Source organism: Falco punctatus, assembly GCF_963210335.1.
Source record: "Falco punctatus genome assembly, chromosome: 1".
Taxonomy (NCBI): domain Eukaryota; kingdom Metazoa; phylum Chordata; class Aves; order Falconiformes; family Falconidae; genus Falco; species Falco punctatus.
This window is the reverse complement of record NC_137580.1, coordinates 112,332,919-112,354,467: the sequence shown is the minus strand read 5'-3', so window position 1 is coordinate 112,354,467 and position 21,549 is coordinate 112,332,919. Positions and strand designations below refer to the sequence as shown.

Sequence of the window (21,549 nt, the reverse complement as noted above, 5' to 3'; positions counted from 1 at the left end):
GAAGAGACCCTCAGGTATTGCCTTTTCCATCCCTCTGTACAGTTCCTGGTCTGTTCCAATGGGCATGGTTAGGACTTGCCTTACTGCAATTCTGCTAAACTGTCACAATGATGGGTTTCTGACCAGGGCCAACCCAGCACATCTCAATATATCTGCAACCTTCAGGGTTAGGAACGACCTCTCCAACCAGCACCACTCTTTCAGAATACAGGTTGCAGCACTTTCCCCAACCATATATCACGATGGGATGCTGGGACATGATGAGAAGCACCACAGGGACAATGCAGCATCAGACATGAAGAACAGTGGTCACAAAATACTGGAATAACCAGGACCACCGTTAATACCCACAGCATTTTTTTTCCCCTCAAAGGAGAAAACCATATCCATGCATTCTTTGTGTTGCATAGTTTCTGTTAATCTCATTTACTGATCACTCCTGCTGCACTGCCTCTTTGTTACTCTTCATGAAAAACTGGGTGGTGTAAATACAAGCTGCTAAATAAATACTGTATTTCTACTCAGAAGTGGCTGCATTTTACTTGTAGGATGAGTAATTGTATTTCTGAAGTCCTCTGATTTTTTTTCAGGGTGAAACTGCTAAGGCTATTGTTAGCCTGTTTGTTTCACAGCTAGAAAGAGTGCCGTGTTTAAAGACAGAAATGGCAAACCCCCCTCTATTTCAGTAGATAGAAGAAAATGGCCAGAGAAAAGCCTGTTCTATAAGTCTGCTTGTCACAACAGATTTTCCTGCAGAGAGAGATAAATATTTGAAATGTGAACTTACAAGCAGCCTCAGCATGAATCCAGGTAGAGCTAAATTTTCAAAACACATTACCTGTCCTCCTTTCTGTTACAGTCAACAAAAATCCTTTACCAGTGGGAATTGAAAGCCCATCTGAGAAAAAGCAAACATTAAATTTTCCCAAAGGAAAAATGCAAAAGTTTTTGCTGAGAGGGAGAGACAGAATAAAAAAAAACAACACCTCACTTTGCATCAGGTGACTTTAGAGACAACCACTTTATATTTTGCAAAGACAACTGAATTTTAATAGGCTTGGTATAAACAACATACAAAAAGAATATGCTTACTCTGAACTCCATTAGATATTGAGGTTACATGAAAATAATTTGATGGCAAGAAAAGGCTGAGTTTAAAGGACAAGGAAAGAAGAGAATGACCACTTTGAGAATGCACACAGACCAGTCAAGTTTTCAGAACAAGACAACCAACACACAACATGCACACAGGTAAAAGCAGCTGTGTGAAAAGTCACAAAGAATAAAAAATGAGGTTGAAAATTCTATTAGAAAAAGTTAATTACCATCATTAAGGGCAGCATAATCTGCTGGTTGGTATACTAGTGGTTTGTATTCAATTCCTGGCTCCACTAATTGACTATGCAAAAGAAAAATAGCATCTCAATCTCAGTGTCTCTGACTGCCTCCTGATGCCATTTGTTGTAACGTGAGCAGAACATACACAGTCCCCTTCCACATGTCTGTGCAGTGCACAGGCAACAGGTGCTACCTTAACGTGCAAACAGTCACAAAAAAGCTCTCAAGACTATTTTAGGATGGAAAGCTCTGGGCAGCCTCAAAAAAGCCAAGCCAATTTAAACCCTCTAGAACAGCATTTTTGAGGATTTGGAGAAGAAAGATACCAAACCAAATACAAAACAAAAATGCAGATGACATAGAAGGTACAAGTAACACTTTCAAGCATTATTCAAGTAATTTAAAAGCTAGAGTACTATTAAAAACATTTTAGAGACTTTTAAAAACAAATTAGCCTCAGATTTTTTAATTATATACCACTTGCTCCCCTTGGCTCGAGCTGGCTTGGATCATGAAAACCCATTACACTTTCAATTTTGTACATTAGCACAAGATTGCAATATTCAGAGTTGAAAAACATTTTGCAAATTTATTTATATATTTAAACATTAACCCGGAAGAGCAAGTGCACACACTTCTAAATCAAACCTTACAAACCTCTTTGCTCAAAGGTCCTAGTTTAAGCTAAAATTTCTAAATGAAGTGGCAGGTTCACGGCTGCATTAAGCTGCAGCATTTAGTGTGTGAGCAAACAACAGGTAACACCTGCTCGGTGCTCTGCAGCCAGCTGCTGGCTGGGTCATTCTAGGACATAGCCCTACAATTTTACGTATAGATTGTTCTTTACATGTCTATCCCTACTCTACCACTTCCAGTCAACTACGCTGACTGAAACATCTATCATTTTGTGGTGTCAACACTAACAAGTATCAGGACACCAGATTCAGGCTCAGGAACCTTGGCCGTAGCAAGTTTTTTCATTTGAGCTTTAACGAATCCTCCTCTCTGGCTACTTGTAATTTCCCCAGCTATGAACTGGGGGAGGGGAAGGAGCAGGAGGATAGTTAGCCTTTTAAAAATACTTTTTATTGCTGTGATGGATAAGCATTACACCTTCACTTAGCTCCTGTGTAAGAACAGGCAGTTACACATGGCTGTTACATGGTCAGCTCCACAAAAATGCAAACTATGGTGCTTAGCCTTACAGGGGAGAAGTGGCTGCTCACCAAGCTGACAGCTCCACCCAGAACATGTTCACAAAGGTGCTCTTAGACCAAGGCATGCTTACACCATCACACACCTCCTCCCACAGCACCCTGGCAGGGACCCCAGTCCACACACACTTGGAGTGGTCTCAACAGAGGCCTTGCTCTGCAGTCAGGGCCACTCCACCCAAACGCAAAGCACAGTAGGAGCTCTGACCTGCCGAGCACATCCTACCAGGTGAGAAGCATCATTCTTTAACAAGACCGAAGCACTACCAGTCCAAACACAAGCATGATCAAATGCCATCATCCCCATTTGGGCATGGACAAGGCTGTTCAGTAGTTTATCCATGACTGGATCTCAGGGTGCCCTGGCACAGAAACATCACACAACCATTTCTAGGAACAACCATGCCAGCTGATCCAGCCCTCCTTCCCACTTTCTCAGCACGCTTCCCAAAGGCCAGGTGTTAACACCATGGGAGCAGACGCTTCTGCCAGGACTCTTCATTTGGGAGCCTGCTCAGCTCATTCAAAGGTATCTTAGGACTAACTTTCCTACCACCCATTTTCCCCTTTCTCCTCTAAAACTCCCAGCTAAGGAAAAGTTACTAAGAAAGGTGTAATAAGGGACATAAAACCCCAGGGAAAAGGAGTCTGGACAGTCTTGTTACAGACTCTTGCCTCAGCACGCAAAACTACAGAATCGTTTAGGTTGGAAAAGACCTTTGAGCCCATCGAGCCCAGCCGTTGCCCCAGCACTGCCGAGCCCATCACTAACCCATGTCCCCAAGCGCCGCATCCGCGTGTTTTCCAAACGCCTCCCGCATGGTGACCCCAGCAGCTCCCCGGGCAGCCCGTCCCAGCGCTCGACCACCCTGGCGGTGGAGACATTTTTCCAGACACCCAGGCTGAGCCTTCCCTGGCGCAGCCCGAGGCCGTTCCCCCCTCTCCTGAGGCACAGGACAACGCAGCTGCCCGGGGCTGCAGGGCACAAGCCCAGGGGCGCATCCCTTCTCCCAGCCTCACTCAGAATCCCCAGCAAAACCAGCGACACGGTTCTGAGGCAGCCCTGCACCGCCAGCCCCAACTGCCCGGCTGAAGCACAGCCTTTATTTATTTATTTCAGTCACGGGGAGGTCGCATACCCGCCCGCAACAGCACGGAGAGGGCTGAACGGTCGTAGCCGAACAAACCCTCCGCTCCCCACGGGAAACCAGGATTTAATTCACCTTGATAAAGCTTTATCCTACTTGCTCCAGGAGAACTCTCTTAACTACCATCCCTACTGCAAGAGAGATTAAACACGTAAACCACCCGGAAGGGTCGCCCCCCAGCAGGCGCGCTGCGTCCCCTGAGGGGACCTCCGGGCGCGCCTCACAGCCGCGGCCGGGCCCCCCGGGAGGCCGCTCGCCCTCCGCCCCCCTCACCTCCTTCTTCACGTTCCACAGCAGCTTCTCCTTCACGGCGTCCGCCGAGCAGCTCATGGCGGAGCGGGGAGCAGGGCCGCCCGCCGCGCCCCACGCTCAGAGCCGCCCGCCCACACCGCTGCGAGAGCGCCCGCGGGGCGAAGACTCCGCGCTGCCCGGCCGAGCGCGGCCAGGCTGCAGCGAACCGCGCAGCTCCTCCGCCATCTTCCGCGGCTGCCGCTGACGTCAGGCGGCGGGGCGGGGCGAGCCCGCACCTGCCGCCACCGCCCCGGCTGCGCAGGGCGCCATAGCAACCGCCCGGAGCCCGCCACCGCGCCTGAGGTAACGCGCGGCGCTGGGGTGGCCCCGGCAGCCGCGGGCCCCGGAGCCCCGACTTCGTACGGCACCAGCCCCTGCCCACCCCAGTCGTGAAGGAGCCTCATCCCGAGAGGCGCCCGGGCAGCCCAGACGATCTGTATTTCCCCGGGAGCGCAGCAGCGGCGCACCGGCCTTTAGAGAGGGAAAGGGGGCTGAAAGCATCAGGTTAGTGACAAACGTTAAATCTGCTTTTTCTAGTGTTTATTTCCGTATTTCACACTAAAGGCGTGAACAGCATACTTGGCTTATTTGATTCACTGTCCGATCTTGGCAAAAGGACACTTCCCAAAATCACGAGGGGTGCTCAGGGTCAAGCTCATCCTTCCATAGCAAATAAGGTTGAAGGCAAGATCATTCCTTCAACAGAGGTATTCAGGATACTTAATAAACCAGAGCTTGCTCCCAGCAAGTCCTCCAGCTACTGCTGAAAATCCTGTATTAGTTGTGGCTGCAAAGGAAAAGATGCCACAGGAACACCTACGTACGGGCAGAAAAGCAAAACCAAAGAAAAGTGGTTCCATTTTTGAAATAGGCAGCAGATAGTAGAGACTGAATTGTACCACCCAGTCCAAAGAACCAAAAGACCTACCACAATGAATAAGAGCAGGCTGTTTCTACAAGCTCTCATACAACATAAAGTTAGGTAGGAGCACCTACCTTAACAGGTAAACCAATTCTCAACACTACCATAGTGGGAAAGAATAGCCAGTACACACCATAAACCAGTTATGTAAGAGACATTTCTCACCTTTTCCGAACAGGATTACCCAGCTTCTTTGAAGAGACACTCAGCTGCTTTGTGGAATAGTTTTTGCAGCTGTCATTCACAACAACAAAAAATTATGGCTTAACTCAGGAAGTGAGGCAACAGTGGCAAAGAGAAAACTACATAGGACAGATTATGCTGGCTACCTCAGAAGCACACCTACTACAGAACACAGACTAAATCTCTGGATCTAATTGGCTGCTCTGTCAGTCAAGAAGGGCTAAAGATTTTCAAAACACAAGTAGTGTTATCTTTCTGGCAACAGAAATTGTGTGCAGACTTCATAAGAGACCAAAATTATGTGATTCTTATTCATAGGAAATGAAGTTATTTCCGTTAACATGAAAAACCATCGCAATCAATTAATTGTTCTACAATTAAAGAAAAATCCCAGAGAAAAATCCAAACCAGTTGTCTGCAGAGCACCTGTAAGTACACTGACACCTCCCACAAACAGTCTGCACTTGCAGGGCATGGGTGAAAGATAGCAACAGCTCCACATAATACAAAAGCCATTTGCTGATAAAGCATTTCTATGGTTCAGGAATCCTAAATACTGAATGAGTATTACAACTACAATGCAGAGCAAAAGTGCACAGAGACCACCATGATGAATAAGAAGTTATGATGCTGGAGAAAAGTCACAGAAGACAAAATATAACACTTTATTAAAAATTAGTGTTCCATTTCCATTTAATGCACTGATAAAAGAGAAAAAACTTCAATCAATAGCTAATATGGTTACTGCATTAACTATTTTATCCATAAGGCTGACCCTTAAAAGTTAGACATAAAAATAAAACAAAGCCTGATGCTCTAAGAAAACAGCTTGATCACAGAACGTCAGTTTAAACAAGATCAGCAAACATATTTGCTATCCTCTGGATATAAAATATTATAGAAATCCAAAATCCTTTACTATTGCTAAACAAATTAAGCTCAACTTCCCTCTGAGGTAGGGGAGGGTCTTACCACCATTTTATTACAGATTAGGAAAAATTATGTGCATACAGATAAGCTGACTTGCTGTACGTCACCGAGTTAGTGGCAAAGCTGGAAACAGGACTCATGCCCACTCATCTCTTAACAAAACCCCAGTTCTCCTAACAGAATGGATGGTGTGAAATTTGGCTGTGAAGATTTAGTGCCAACGATTGTCAGAGGATAAAAATCTAATTGCGTAAGATGGGGACTGCTGGGCCAGACACATTCAGTTAAGGTATGCTTCATCAGTATTTCCTAGAGTGAATTCTGTCTGAAAATTAAAAAACCTCGACAGAATAAAAGATCTAATCAAGCCTACAATAAGCATTGCCTGCTCCAAGCAGAATGCAGCTTTTCAGTAACACCATTATATGAGCACCTCCAATGCCCTCCCAGTCTTGGTCAGATATTTTATATTTTGACCAAGAAGCGCAAGAGAGAAAAAGTCAGCAGACTGGAACATTATGATAGGATAAATGTCTCCTGTTCCAAAAACTAAATGTCAAGGTGAAGGTTAAACATTTAGTTTTGTCTTGGCATTTATCAAGCTGTTGGAGGCTGCTGCCCTGCAGAGCATTCTCTTTTGACATTATTGCCTAATTAACACTGATACTGAAAAGCTGTTTGACATAAGACATTCGCTCAAGGCACTGAGTCTCCTCCTCTGTAGAAAGACTGGGGCTGTTTTGCAGTATGTTAGGACCCCATTATGGAAACATGCAACCCTTTATTACAGTACTTGAGTACAGATGTCAGTTAACATCTTCCATTCATTCTCTCAGTCTGCTAATATAATTGAATGCACAGAAGTTCACTTGAATTTTGGAGCAAAGAGGACAGTAAGGTTTCAAAAACAGCTCCAGCAGCTAATGAATGCTAGATGATGTAGTTAGAATTCGTACATTACAAATGAGGCAAAAAGGCATTTCTCCCTCCTAAAGGCTACTACAAATTCATGGGCACATCAGTAAACACATCTGTTGGTGATGGTCTACGTAGGAAGCCATTACAAGCCTCTTAACTTGCAGACAAATGCATGTAATTAGAAATCTATATTCTCTTAATAGGGATTGTAATTTGTGATATTTAAAGCCAGCAGAGAAGATTCTTAGGAAGCACAGCTCTTCACGCTCTCTAGAAGTGAGCAGCTTACTACAAAGAGGATGCTGCATTTCAAAACTGCATTATACTTTTTCAGTGCTGCTTTTTCTTCATTATACTACGTTGTACAAATATGTTCTAGAATGTTCTTGTCAAAACAATTTATAGCCTTTCATTAAGTAGGATTAAGATGAGAATACAAAGCACATGTTACATCAAAACTATTGTATTTGAAATTATCAGAACCTGGTAGTACAGAGACTATACATCAACATGCCTTGATTTTGGTGGAAAGGACATTCAATTAACATCCTGTATTGGAGCAGTTCCAGATAAGCAGGACTCTGATAGAACACTGCATTTTCTCTTTAAAGCGTTAACTCATGAACTGTGTGATGGCTGCATCCACATCTACATTTAGACTTCCTGAAATTTCATGTCAATTATCCAATTATGTAAGCCCTCAGGCAAGAAATAACTCTGGGTATTCCAGACTTTATCAGAAACCCAAGTATAGCAGCCTTATAGGGAGGGGATATCTAATACTACAATCATTTTAGCCTTGAGCGTGTCCAAATAGCATACTTCCCAGAAAGAAATCGTCTGTGTAGGTGTGTTATGTTCTTCATTCCCATCTGCCCACCAGTGGAGGGAACTACAGAACTGCTAGTCAAACCCAACCACAGGTATTGAACTGGGATCCCTCAGTCACATCCTGAAAATCTTACCACGACAAAGAACACCATGACCACGGTTTTGAAATGTCTTCTGACTAGACAGAAGTAGTGTTTATGCAGTTAGATTTTCACTCTGCATAAAGCTTACATGCCAACAGTGTTCAGTCCCAGTGGCCAAGCACTGTTTAACATCATTCCAGTTCTAGTCATATCTTAATCTACAAGCAGATGTTTTGTGATCGGTACTAGCTGGGGGTAGGGAAGGGAGAATGAATGGGGATGAGAGAAGGAGGTGAAATGAAAAGGGTATCTGTATATATTTGAAAAACATTCATAACTGCTTACAGTTCTTACTAATCCACAAATACCGAGAAGTTATTTTGCACTTTTTAAAAGATTCTCACAACCCAGATGGTTCTCAAAATAGTTTTTTTCCAAGATTAATTTAACCCAAATTCAAATCAGAAATTAATACTGCTTGTAGGCTATGGGAGACAGGGAAAAGAAAGCCAAATAAACTAAAACACAAGCTTTTCTCTGCTTCTTACAGCGTACTAATTCACAATTTGAATCTATTTCATTAATGAATCCTGGGAGTACAGAATCCAACCATGGAATGAAAGCCTCTGAACTAGCAGACGGATCTGATATTTACTCTCACACACTCTTTCCTATACCTGTACTCCCCAGAGAAAAGAAATGCAGAGGTGACAGTTTTCTTCTTGCAACTTCTTTTAAACACAGTTTTGCAAGGCTGCCAGCATCACTTCCTTCATCTGTTAACATTAACTAGGATAGTAACAAGAAAAAAATAATTCATTTTCTAAGAAAAAGAAGTGCCACACACAAATTAGCAGTCTTATTTGTTACAAGATGAAAAAAAAGTACAAGAGAATAAATTGAAGCCATAAAGTACAGCACAAAGTCCCTATCACTACAGGCTCTGCTGGTAGTTTCAATGCACCCACTGTATGAGTGGAGGGGAAAAGAAAAAAAAAAATCTGTATCACACTAGCAGAATTAAAGAAAAAAACCCACCACAAAAATCTTTGTCAAAACTAATCTCAGCAGCTGTATGTTGACTGGCACAATAGAAAAACCAGCTGGAAAACAATTTACAGAACACAATATAAGAAGAAAAGAGGTGGTTAGGGTTTTAGAGGCCTTTCACAAAAAGGCAGGTGCAATACTGTGGCAATACTACTTCCTGAATGTGAGAATTAAGTGAACGCCTGCCACATGTAGAGGCCTGGCTAGGCAATAAAATCTGAACATTTGCAGCCATTAGTGTTCTCTTACCAAGCCTCAACAATTTCCTTTTGAAAAGCCTAAATGAGTGGAAATAATTTTTTTGTTCCCTCTCGTGCTTCTATTACTACCAACCACCTAACATCTTAATTCTACTTATGACTTCACTGTATTAATTTGGGATTATTTTCTTGTCAGGCTTTTGCAGTAATTTGCTTTAAAACTTAAAGGTAGGTTTGGCACTGGTCAGAGCAGTTAAAGACTGACCATCAGGGGATCTGAAGCTTCCATGTTCATATACAGTATGAGAACATAGAAGCAGTTAAGGGGTATGCTGCACCATGGTCACATAGCCATAGCTGCCAGTGAACAGCCATCAAGTAATAACTGTTTATGACTGTGGTAAAATTTGAATCTGCAACCTACAGCTGAAACATACAAGCAAACGTTTAAACGTACAGTAACAGCTCTTCATACTAAACTTGAAACTATTCCCAAATTTGCAGAGCAGCCTTGACTCCAACCTTCTGAAAGGCCTTTTACAACTAGCACCCAGGGAAGCACTTAGCATAAAAGTGATTATTTCAGTTTAAAAATCAGCATAAGCTACCTCTCTCCTGTGTCCAAAGCCTCTCACAGTTTCATGCTAGAACAAGGTTTTTATGACTATTCTTTCCTCTCCAACTGCTGTGCTCTAGAAAGGATTTAGAGCACAAAACTTGAATTTACCCTTCAGTATGTTCTAGCCTTGTAAAATGTTTAGTCTGTACTTCCCCAGTCACTGCAATTTTTTCCCCACTGCTTGAGAAATTTAATGTCAAGTAGCACTTTTGGGCCACAGGAGGAAACTAATGTAAAACTAATTCACCAGATTGCCATTGTTTATATAAACAGGATTACACTATCAAAAGCCGAAACAGTGGCGACCCTGCCACAATCTAGTCCTGGAGTTTTCTTACTTGAAGAAGTTGCTTCCTTCACCATACCCATTTCTCCATCTCCCAAGACAAGTCATTACATGTATATTTAAATTCTCAAAGTTTTTGTTATTTTTCACAAGGAGAGGTTTTTTGATGACTTGACTCTTACCTCTTTGGAAGAGCTTGCCTTAGAATTAATGAGTTTTAAAGACTCTTGGAACACAGAATTTGTATGTGTACTGGGGGGAGAAGAGGTGGAAGAAATCACATGTGCAGTGCATCTGCCTACTGGATAGCTAAAACATTTCTTCTGGGGGTTATCAGATGTAGTGTTTGCTAAGAGTAGTCATGTTCAAGTTCTCTCCGCCCCCTCTGCAGTATCTTGATTTAAAATCTGAAAAGTTCCATTATACAGAACCCTTAAAGGGCAGGTATCTGGAAAAAGATTTTCAAATCATGCCACCTCATTCAGGAAAAGTTCTTCTCACAGGAAGTAAGAAAACTGGCAAGTCATTAGATATGAAAGAGCAACCACAAACTGTCAGAGTCCGTGTCCTGAATTCCATTCCTCATGTGGCATGAAAAGGGGGCCCAGTCTGTATTTAAAGCACACGGTGCAAAATTAACGTCTTAGTTCTCAAAGCCCTTGGCCTTTAGTGTTGCTTTGTGCGCACAAATGCCCATTTGCTTCTCTAGGGAGCCAAGCAGCCAAATGAAGATCAATCCACAAAGTCCAAATGATCCCTCCCCTCCTTCCTGATCTCCCTCAAAGAATATCAATACAAGCCTTGAACACCAAACCCTTTCTCCTCAACTGCTATGCTAGTGGCCAAGCTGACGGTCATCATAGGTGCTGTATCTCTTCACATGGATTCGTCGCACTCGGTCACGAAGTTCAAAACCCTCATCATCCTCACTGTGAGATGCCTGGCTTCGGCTCCTGCTTGTTGCTTCCAGCAGAGAGTTATCAGGAACCCGTGGTGTTTCATATAGTAAGACATTTAGTGTTTCCTCATAAATTCGTGCTTCAGGGAATTCAACCTACAAAAAACAGAACATGTCCTTTCCTGATCTATACAGGATAACGTGACCGGAACACATACCCCTAAGTAAAAAGATACTTGAACCATAAAAGACAAAGAGAGTAAAACAATTGTAAATTATAAAGCTGAGCAAAGCAGTCTAACTCCTAGAGCAGAGGATTACTCCCACCACCAGATCACCTACCTCACCTCTTCGTTTAGATTGTCCTAGAATGGAATACATTATTTCTGATTCTTAAGTGCTAATGTTGGACCCTGGTCACCTTACTTGCACCACTGCAAGACAGAAGTTAACTCCTGAAGTTCAGGAAATTCTGTAGATTTCTCATGCTATTCATTATCACATTTTGATGCATGTAACTCATCTCTTCAGGATGTACCGTGCTTAAAGCAATTCTTTAGGTAACCTTTGCAAAATCAGAGGCGGGAAGACTATGAGAAGAATTGCTGGAAATGTGGGGATATTAAATTAGTTGATTATTGGGAATCTGCATTCCTGCTGAACTTTTCAAACAGATATTCTATAGTTTTGCACATAAAAGCACGCTGTTAATAAAAATACCATGTTTCTAAACAGTGTTTGTGCTCAAGTTTTCATTTCATTAATTTCATCCCATCCATTTCAGTTTTTCAGGTTGGGACAGATCAGTTTCTGTCTTCTCTTTTTTTGGCACGTATTTTCCAACACTGGAGAAATTTCTACTCCCAGGCACAACCATGTAGTCCAATTACACGCAATGATTACATCAGTGCAAATGAAACACAGTACAAAGTAACTGCAATGAAGTAAACTTATGTAGGTATAATTAGGAGCAGAATTAGATCTTCATTTAATTAGAGAATTTGAAGGCATTTACATGCTTTAGGGACAGAAAGTCCATCAGCTTTAGGAGACTGGTTTTTAAATGCACATGCTTTCAGAAATTCAGAATTTCAGAAAAGACAGAAGAAGTCTTTTCTTCTTCAGAACTGCTACCATATTTAGCCTTCTCTGAATTCTATCTAGTATGCAGCATCTTCTAACAAAACACAGCTCATCCTGCAGACCCCTAAGCAGCAAGCCATCCTAGTAATTCTGATGTCACTGACCATCAATTCCAGCCAATATTCAGGAGAGCTGGTATCAAATCTTTTCCTATAAGCAATATTGCTTGGCCCTAGCAATTTGGCTTAAGTGATACAAAAATCTGTATCCTTCTGCAATGTATCATCAACTGATTTTTTTTTTAAACCCTAAAAGAAAGGTGGGTAAAACTCCATTACCTTGGTTTGCTTCTTCTCTGTAGCATACACTATAGAGGTACAACAGACTTCAGCAAGTTTCCGACCCTGTCCATAGAAAGACCAGCAGCAGATTTCATCCCCTATAACATCCTTAATGAAAAGAACTCTGCCATTGAATCGAAGAGAGAGTTTGTCAAACAGTTCTATGTTCTTCAGCAAGTTGTCATCTGAATTACTGAAACACAGCAACAAAAGAAGGAATACGTTTTTTCAGCTGGCCATCTCTACAGAATTTATACGCCTATTCCACCACAGTTCTAAGCACTGATCTAACTGCAGAATACAAATAAGTAGTGAATCATTGCCACGTGCTGCTAAGAAAAGACAGGGTAATAGCCAATTTCAGATACAAATGAGATGCTCTAATCCCCATGAGCAAACACACCAGCCTTTAGAGGCCAAGTTTTATAATTAATAATGACAGCACAATTTCCCAAATTATTACATCAACTACGACTATCTTGACTGACGTGCAATACAATTAAGTCCCATGTTAACTGCAGTTCTCTTTAGCCTACTAACAGCAAGAGTCCAGAGTCAACACATTGGAAGGCCAGCTGAAAAGCAAGGTGTTCTGCACATAACGCTAGTGATACCATATACAGATGTCCAGGGTGAATAACTTATTTAGGAAACTGTTTTATTGACAGCCAACACAATGTAGGATCTTAATTACTTTTCAAAACAAGTTCTAGATGTTGTAAAACAACCAATACACGTTGTATTATAGCTTTAAAATCAAGTAAGGTTACCAGAAAGCTATTCTTAGAATTTAAAATATTTTACTTAAATAATAACAACATAGCCAATCAATGTCCAATTTGATTAAGTAAACAAAAACAAAAAAACCAACCAAACCTAAAAGCTTTACTCCTCTGACATCAAAGACAGCTGTATCAAAAATACGTATCTCTGTGCCCCTTTGTCTCTTTTTGTAGGTGGCTGGGCAATACTGTGCAGGTGTGTGGAAATCAGTGAACATATTACTGCCCAGACAACAAAGCTACCTTTGCTAGCTTTAACAGTAAAATTCCTCTTTGGACCCAGAAGCTCAAGGTTCACACCTTACTGCCAAAAATCTACCTAGAGAGATGACATCATACTCTTGTATGCAGTAACCTTTTGCAAGTGGTCCCAGGTGGTTATGAAATCCTTGTGAATCGAGACACTGCTAGTAAGAACAGCCAACTGCGCTTTACATAAAATACTTAGTCTGAGAAGCATTTCTGTTCAGATCTAAATCAAAAAAGAATGATGAACAGCCAGACAAAACCTTCAGTTCCTAAGGATCATTTGATAAAGCAATCTGGGATTCATTCAGCCAGTTACAAGTCCCAGTCCCTATCAAGTAGCAGCGCTGGGAAAAGAATGTGGAAGTCTTCATCCATTGATGTTAGTAGACCACACTGATGATGTAACTGAGAAAGCTCTTTTTATACTGCTGATTGGGAAGAACAGAAGGAAAGAATTCTTTGCTTGCTAGTAGCCAGTGTGGACTTTTAAATAAAGACACCTCATTTAAACACCATCAAAGCATGCAGAGTCATGTGCAAGGAATAATTAGAACCCTACAGCTAGCTGAGATACCAGCACCCTCCTGGTATCTAGGATTCTGTTGCTCTCATTACTAGTACGTTTACATTTGCAGACCCATGGTGACATGCTATTCTGTGCCTGCTTTAGCATCACTGCTGTAAGCTAAAGGGTAACACAGGGAGGAGTCCAATTCGACTGGCAGATACAGAATGCGGTCTCCTGAAAAATGGGCTGCTCTTCAGTACTCCCGCAGGTAGCATTTCCTGACTACCTGAAATATCATGATTGTTAGAATCAATCTCTGTAACAGAGACAATCAGTTTGTCTGGAGAAAAAAGCTTCCACGATTGCATCTCAGGCTGAAAAGGCCGAAAATGAGGATTCTCCATAGCATAAAGGATGACTCCCATCACTTCAATGGCTTGTTTGGGAAAATCCAAAGCCATACTGATAGCATTGTAACAAAGGGATCACGACAGTTACAGCATAAAACAAAATATGTAATGTTCCTTTATATAGGAGGAAAGCCAGTAAATTCTTGACCTGGCCCTATGTGAGTTGTTCCTGAGCAAAACAGGTACTTTCCTTTGTAACCAAATAATCAATTCATTTAGAGGCACTGGAACATCAAGAATGTCTGTTGGTCAAAGAGTGCTGTCAGAGGTATGTGCAGACTGAAAAGTAAAGCTAAGATGATAAGGTCAGGATCATGGCTGCATTAGCTTTGCATTGATTGACAAGGTAACGCTCTGGTTACGAGTTTGTCCTGCATTACCTAAGTTACATCTAGTTCCAGCCAATATTAATAGCCTCGTCATTCTTATCTCTTAGCCCTTGTTTCCATTCATCTTTCTCACTCAACTGAATTGTACGCTAGACTTCAACAGATACAGTTTGTTGTGTTCTCCTTGCATTTAGATTCACATCAGGCAAAAATAACTGCACTCATCCATAGATGAGCACTGCTGTAAGCAAAAAAAATCCCGTTAGATCATACCATATCTTCCTCCACTCCCATAGCCAAAAGGAAACTTTCCCATTACAGTGGGGAAAAAAACCTGACATACCTGGTATAGGAGTATTTGTTGTTGCTTCTGTTATAAAGCAGCTTAACAACAGGCTATTGGGAGAGAAAGGAAAAAAAAAAAAAAGAGAAAAGGTAAGTTCTGTGTTCAAATACATTTAGCAAATATTCAGTTTCTCACTGGATAGTTGTGGAAAAGGAGTTACTTTCATTGATGATTCTATCAGTCTCTCTTCTTCTTTTGGAGATGTGATAATAGGGATGCTACAGACAGGCTCATACAAGTCTTTCTTGTCCTGTTTTAAAGAAAAAAGAGGGAGAGAAAATAAACTCAAGAGATAAAGACTAAAGCCAACATCTGCTGCTGCTGTCTTCTCCAACCCCTCCAGCCATGTTCCCAAATCCTGTGATGCCAAGGTAAGAGTCTGTGTTGCTATAGTAACCACACAGTGTTACCTTGATCTGCAACCCAGAAATACAGCGGAGGGATTTCTTATCCCCAGAAGGCAGTGGTAATTGAAATATTGGGATGCAGGTGAATGTCCTTAGTTATAGCAGGGACTCTGTGCTCAAGTCATATTTGGTTTAAGTGGGTTTATTATTCTATCCTTTTCTGAAGGAAAGGATAGTAAGAGTTTGCACTAGTTTTAATCAACTCAAAACGCTGCAGTATATAACAACATCAGCCACTATGAACTGAACATTTGGCAAGAACAGCATGTCACCAAAACGGACTTCAGCCCCTTGTGATACAAAAGCAACAATCAAGAGCGTGTAGTACAGTCTGTGACTTCAGACTCCTCATGTAGTAAATTAAGGAAAGCTCAATAGCTAATAGGAGAGCCTTAGAACATTTTGGTTTTAGAAGGCAGGCTTTAAATTCCTAACCAGAAGGAGAAATCATCAGTGTGGCTTTGCGTTTCTTTCAGTGGATACAAGAAGTATGTTGAACCTAGTATGCAAGGCATTTGTTAAGTACTATGTTTTGTCCTGCAAGAAACATGCACTTCACAATCTTAAGTCTAATAATAAGTTATATATATTGCACCTGGCCTAACCTTATTAAAAAGTTGGCAGAACAAGCTGCTTTCAATTAGCTGAATGCAGAGGGACTTGTTAAGTGAATAAAGCTACTCTAGGCTTACATATTTGCAAAACTGATACAAAGTCCTTAAAGTACTCAGTGCTTATCCCATGGGTATTTTTCTCCACCAAGATTCAAACTTAGCAAAAAAGTTGCCAGGCTTTCAAAGATCAGACCCATTCTGCCTATAAATATTATCTAATTAGAAGTGACGTAACTTAGGGGAAATTTAGACAAATGCTGTAATGTCTTTTAAAACATACGCTCAAAATAATCATGTTTATTCAATCAGCTTCCTTTAAATTTCTGGCTTTTATTTCATTTCACACAAGAGGAACTCATATCTATTTCCTACATAATTTTTTTAAAAAAGGAAACAGAAAAGAACCAGTCCCCCTGTTTAAACCACAAATTGTGAACAGAGTTTCTGCTTTATTCATCCTCCTGGCATACCTGTGAAGTAGAAAAGCGCTACTATCCCCATTCTGAGAGGGCAGCTGGACAAGTTAATGGAAGAACAAAGGGAAATGATGGACCCTTCATCATACCAGACATCTCCAAAATGACAGGAACTTGAACCTATGTCTTGGACATTCTACATTCATATAATCTAACCAAGGGACAATCCTTCTCTTCTTACAAAGAAATAGCTCCCTCAATAATGTAACCACCTCACTAACTACACTAAGTGCCTTCAGAACACAAACACCCATGGCCTGGAAGGCTGTGCCATGATAGCACATGGGTCTGAAAACATGGCCAGGGAGATCATAGACTAAATTCTGTCTCTTATTCAAAGCACTGCAGCATCTCAGGTGTGCATACAATGCAAGGATAAGTATGGCTTTGATAAACATACTGGATAAGCTCTTGCAACTACTTGACTGCTGTCTCATTTTCTTTCCAGGCTGTCTTGTACATCTAAGGACTTGATGCCACCTCTAAGGCCATGAAACACTCTCTCAAGTTGCCTTAAGTAAATTTTCTAAGCAAAACATCTGTGAAAACTTTTCAGACTACTTCTATTTCTTACCTGCAGGGCTGCTTGGCACATGTCCACTAACCCCTGAATGAGATAATATTTGGCTTCTGCCATCAACTCTTTGATCTCCTGTCTGTGTTTTGGAAGTGCAATTGTGTCATCTCGGAGATAGTTTAAAATTGTTCCAAAGTGCTTCCCACAACGGTCTATAAGGATCCAGCCTGAAAAATAGCCATCACATCATTTCAATCGTGTCAGCACCAGCGGGCAAGAAAATGCTCCTTGGAGAGGTTAAATAAGCCCAGCATTTCCTGAAACTGCACGATACTCTTCCCATTTCATTCAGTGGAAGTCTTTACTGGCTTTGAGCAAACTGATGTTGGTTACAGAACAGAAACTCACGGCGGAACCAATCCTTTGGTACCTCCCCGTATGTTCTCGCTACTTTCCAACAGCTCAAAAGAAAAGCCTCAAAAAAGCTAAAAATACTTGGCTTCCTACTGCAAGACGCTAAAATTGCTGGAGGAACCTGACTGCATTGGATCAATTGGTCACAGTCAGTGGGCTGCCTGACCAAAATGATTATATGTAGTTCATCTTTTCAGTATTAGGTTCTGATTAAAAGAATGGACCTTTTTAACTGATATAGAAAGTCTAATAATTTACATCTATTTAACTGACTGTTGAAGCCATTCAAACCTTTAAAAAAAAAAAGCGTGCTTACTGTTAGGATCAGTTGCTTCTTTTATTCAGAGGCTTGTCACATTCCGAGCAAAAGGAGGTGTACTGTATTTGCACATGGATAAATGTAACTGCTGCTACAGTGTAATGGCTGGGCAATTAGAAACTTACCACTGAGAAAGCCAAGGAGAGACTAGAAAACAGGATCCACAAATGTCTGCAGCAAGTATATTTGGGATAAGTTCTGTGGCCTAAGGAGAAGGATCTGGCAGTTTTCCAGCCACATCTTAGAGAGATACGTTCCAAAGATGCTAAAAGGTTGACTAGTCCAGAAAAGCCAGTATGGGAGAAAAGCTGTTCTAGTTTCCAAACGGAGCAAAGAACAGGACAGAAACAGATCAGGAGGGAGCGGAGAGGGGATGCAGCACAGGAAGCAGTAGCAGACGGACAGTTCTTGCAATTTTAAAACATCCCTGACGTCACATTCACTAGGAAACAGGATGTCTGACCTCTGCCAGACTCTGTAGCTGTTGGAACACGAACTTTATTTTCCATTCAGGCTGAGGCTCTTAGACAAAACTGCTGGACTACATGGATCAAGCTGTATGTAACGCTCAACAAGATGCAGCCTGCTCAAGGGGAACTTGGTTTAAAAGCTGTGCAAAAGCCACAAGGATTTGTTGCAGTTAAGTAATGCACTGTTGTGCATCAGGTTTAAACTGATGTAATCTGGGCATGCAGAAGAGCTGTCGCTTGTGATTGTTCAGAAACACCAAGAGCTTAAATACTTGCCAGCCCCTCTCGGCCTTTTCTCCACAATGGCACAGCCCCTGTTCCTAAGGTCCCATTTTGCCCTGGACTACTAGACAAAGGAAAACAAAACCACTCACAGCCACTGCTGATACTGGTCATCTTATTTTTTCTACTCTCTATAATATATTAGGCATTTTTATAATGCCAATACTCACTGTCTAGCAGGAGGTGACATACTACTTGACCGATAGCTAAATACTGTCACAGCTTTGTAAGCCACAAGTGGAACATGCTGCCAGAAGGAGGAAAAAAAAGAATTTTCAACAGAGCAAGCAATGCTATTCTGAGTTTTAAAAATGAAAACTGAATGCCCCCTCCCAATATGCGCATTTCAAACGATACCACTACATGACATAAATGACAACCCACATACTGTCTGTTCAGTCTTCATAACAACATCCACAATCTGCATACCAGCTGTAATCGCAGGAAAGAGAACCAGTCCTTCCACTGGATAATTTTAGCAACCAAAGAACACATTTTTTATAAAGCACAGAGGACTGCTGGCACCAATGGGAGTCTGCTACCTAATGTTCCAGGTTATTTTTGGAATATATCTCTCCCTACATCCTTAGCTGAGTGCAGCCTTAAGGTTTTTAAAAAACTGCCACCAAACCCCAATCATTTTACAAAAATCTCAACAAAAGACCTTCCCTTACCTTCCTTGTCAGTGAGCACTTCCATCCTGCCGCTGAACATGGCCTTAAGCATTGTGTCGTGCCTGGTCAGTACTTGTACTGTAGTGTAATACAAAGAGCCCCCAACGTTTAGGCGCACATACTTGTTACCGAGGCTGCCCCCTTTGAAGCTGCAAGCTTTGGGCTTGGGCCCTGCAGCTGGACAAAGGGCAGAGGTTAGACACGTGTCGCCTGACATCTCCTTCTGTAGGTAGATGACAACCCTGCAGAGTGTGGGCTTGACGGATTCCGCCGTGATTGGTGAAGAGTCACAAGTCACCAGATGAGGATGGCAAGGCAGAAGCGATCATAACCACTGGGCCCTTGAAACAGAAACATGTAAGATCAATACAGAAACTGGGAATTCCCGTTTACAACAAAACCACGAAGCCCACATTGAAGTAGATTCCCAAGGAAACATCTACACACTTTCTGACAAAACAGGATTTAGCTGTTTTTCAGACAACTTACACAGCAGTATAATGCAGTCGAGTTATAGCTGTGTTAATGTGGCACGCTAAACTTTCCTGGACTTCCTGTTATTTTGTCCTCAGCCAACACTACAAACGCCATACAGTACCGCAGGCCAAGTTTAAATGCTAGCTGGAATTCGGCTCCTTTTCAGCTTCCCAAAAGAACACAGCTCTTTTTGTGCAGACCTGAAACACAGGGGAAAAGCTTTCTGCCCTTCCTTCTGCTGGGGTGCGGATCTGGATGCGTGGGGTTTGTTGCTGATGTTTTGTTTTTTAACTGGAGACATTTACAAACGTCTCTTCAAATGCCTCAACACAGAAGTGCTGGACCATAACATTGTTATTTCCTGGCAACTCCTTTCATTCAAAACTCTTCTTCCTCCACCCTGCAATGCCGAGCAGTCAATATAGTTTTAATTAAAAAAAAAAACCAACAAAAAAACCCCATCTAACATGCCACACCCTCCTGCCAAGAACAGCCAGTCTTTGGAATATTTGTCTCAATTAAAAAGCCAGCTAGACATTCACGGCTTCTTTCTCTCGCCAGTCGCACTATGCTTATCTTTTCATTGACAGTAAGCTCAAATACAAACAAACAAATGAAGTGGGCCAGATCTGAAGTTCTTCAACCAGAAAAGTACAGATACAAGCTTCTTACCTGTCTTCTACTAATTATCGTTCTCAAAAGCATTTTGCTGTTGTCTTTTTTTGTTGTTGTTATATTTTTAAAACTCTTTCAGACTACAGATAATCTCCTCCCATCTGTTCTGTGCCTATGGCACATGAATAACCTTTTATAAATAAACATAACAACCTGCTAATTATATTGCTATTCTTCCTACATTCCTCTTCTCACCCCACCTCAGCTTTCAACAGAGAAGAAACCCACAGTCATCCGTCTGTACAGCAAATTACTTGGCAGCTACAGATAACATCTTAAAATTGCGTGAGATCTGAATAACTACTGAACTTAAAACACGTAAATATATAATGTTATTCTGCAATTCCTAACTCAGTTGTTCTAATTAAGCAAATGATACAAACAACGTACAAATCTAAGTCCAATGCAACGGCACACTACAAATGGAACTGGCCATGAAAGTAACAGCGGTATGAACCAAATATTGTGTATTAAGGTCCTGGTGTCAGATAAGAAGTTAGATTACTCAAAGCAGCTGAGGGTTATAGAGAAATCAATCCAAAATTGTCCAGGCATTGCAAGTAACACAGCTCCTTCCAACTAGTCATAGGTGTTCACTACACCCTGTTACGAGTAACTAACTCAAGACCAGAAGAAACTACACCTCAGCTGGCCCATACTTAAGCCTTTTGGTAAAATCAGAGCCATGACTTTGGTCTACATGCTTGTCAGCCATGTCCTTCCTTGCTTTAAACCCTGAGCAAACCCTTTTTTAGAACAAAAGCATTCCTTCCAAAGACTGATCCTGCAATGAAAGAGAAATCCAGACACAAACAGATCCAACAGTGATCTGTGTTCACTAGCCAAGTGTCCAGGCACCTCTGGCACTTCAGGCACTTACTCACGCTCTGACCGAGCAGGACGAAGCCAAACACGAACAGGACTCCTTACACAGCCAGCCCAAGTGGGAGCGAGCACCAACTACTACTCGAACGCAATCGTTAACTAGTAGGCGAGGAGGCTTTTGCTGTAAACAGTGATGCATCCTTTAATTATCCCATTAACACAAGGGAAAACTTTCTGCGTCCCTTCCTTCCTGCCCTGCGAGGAGGAAAGCTGGAGCGGTGACACCGCAGCTCGGGCGCCGCCAGGAAACGCTCCCTGCTGAGAACTTCCATAAAAAGGAATTCAGCCTTGGCGGCTCCCGGGAAACCCCGGCGGGCCGGCCCCGCCGCCCCCCGGCCCCGCCGCCCCCCGGCCCCGCCGCGGCGGAGGCAGCCTCCGGC

General features: G+C 42.1%; 2 protein-coding genes across 14 annotated transcripts in view; both read right to left on the bottom strand.

Annotated features, from left to right (window-relative positions):
* Nucleotides 1–5,598, bottom strand: part of SGSM2 (small G protein signaling modulator 2) — a 62,907-nt gene extending 57,309 nt beyond the window's left edge. For all 6 annotated transcript variants that reach the window (XM_080374185.1, XM_080374188.1, XM_080374187.1 and 3 more), the window contains exon 1: nucleotides 3,974–5,598. In XM_080374185.1, the coding sequence (XP_080230311.1) occupies nucleotides 3,974–4,030 (57 nt within the window). In that variant the 5' untranslated portion in view covers nucleotides 4,031–5,598. The remainder of the gene's footprint in view (nucleotides 1–3,973) is intronic.
* The window catches only part of TNFAIP1 (TNF alpha induced protein 1), a 98,995-nt gene that overhangs the window by 77,113 nt on the left and 333 nt on the right, over nucleotides 1–21,549 (bottom strand). For 4 of the 8 annotated variants that reach the window (XM_080374231.1, XM_080374226.1, XM_080374229.1 and 1 more), the window contains exons 2-7: nucleotides 19,133–19,473; nucleotides 17,031–17,200; nucleotides 15,120–15,209; nucleotides 14,957–15,009; nucleotides 12,333–12,528; nucleotides 5,738–11,067 (exon numbers count right to left, since the gene is read on the bottom strand). In XM_080374231.1, the coding sequence (XP_080230357.1) occupies nucleotides 10,849–11,067; nucleotides 12,333–12,528; nucleotides 14,957–15,009; nucleotides 15,120–15,209; nucleotides 17,031–17,200; nucleotides 19,133–19,349 (945 nt within the window). In that variant the 5' untranslated portion in view covers nucleotides 19,350–19,473 and the 3' untranslated portion in view covers nucleotides 5,738–10,848. Of the gene's footprint in view, nucleotides 1–5,737; nucleotides 11,068–12,332; nucleotides 12,529–14,956; nucleotides 15,010–15,119; nucleotides 15,210–17,030; nucleotides 17,201–19,132; nucleotides 21,482–21,549 lie in introns of those variants that run through there. The other 4 variants (XM_080374225.1, XM_080374227.1, XM_080374228.1 and 1 more) reach the window with 4 other exon arrangements.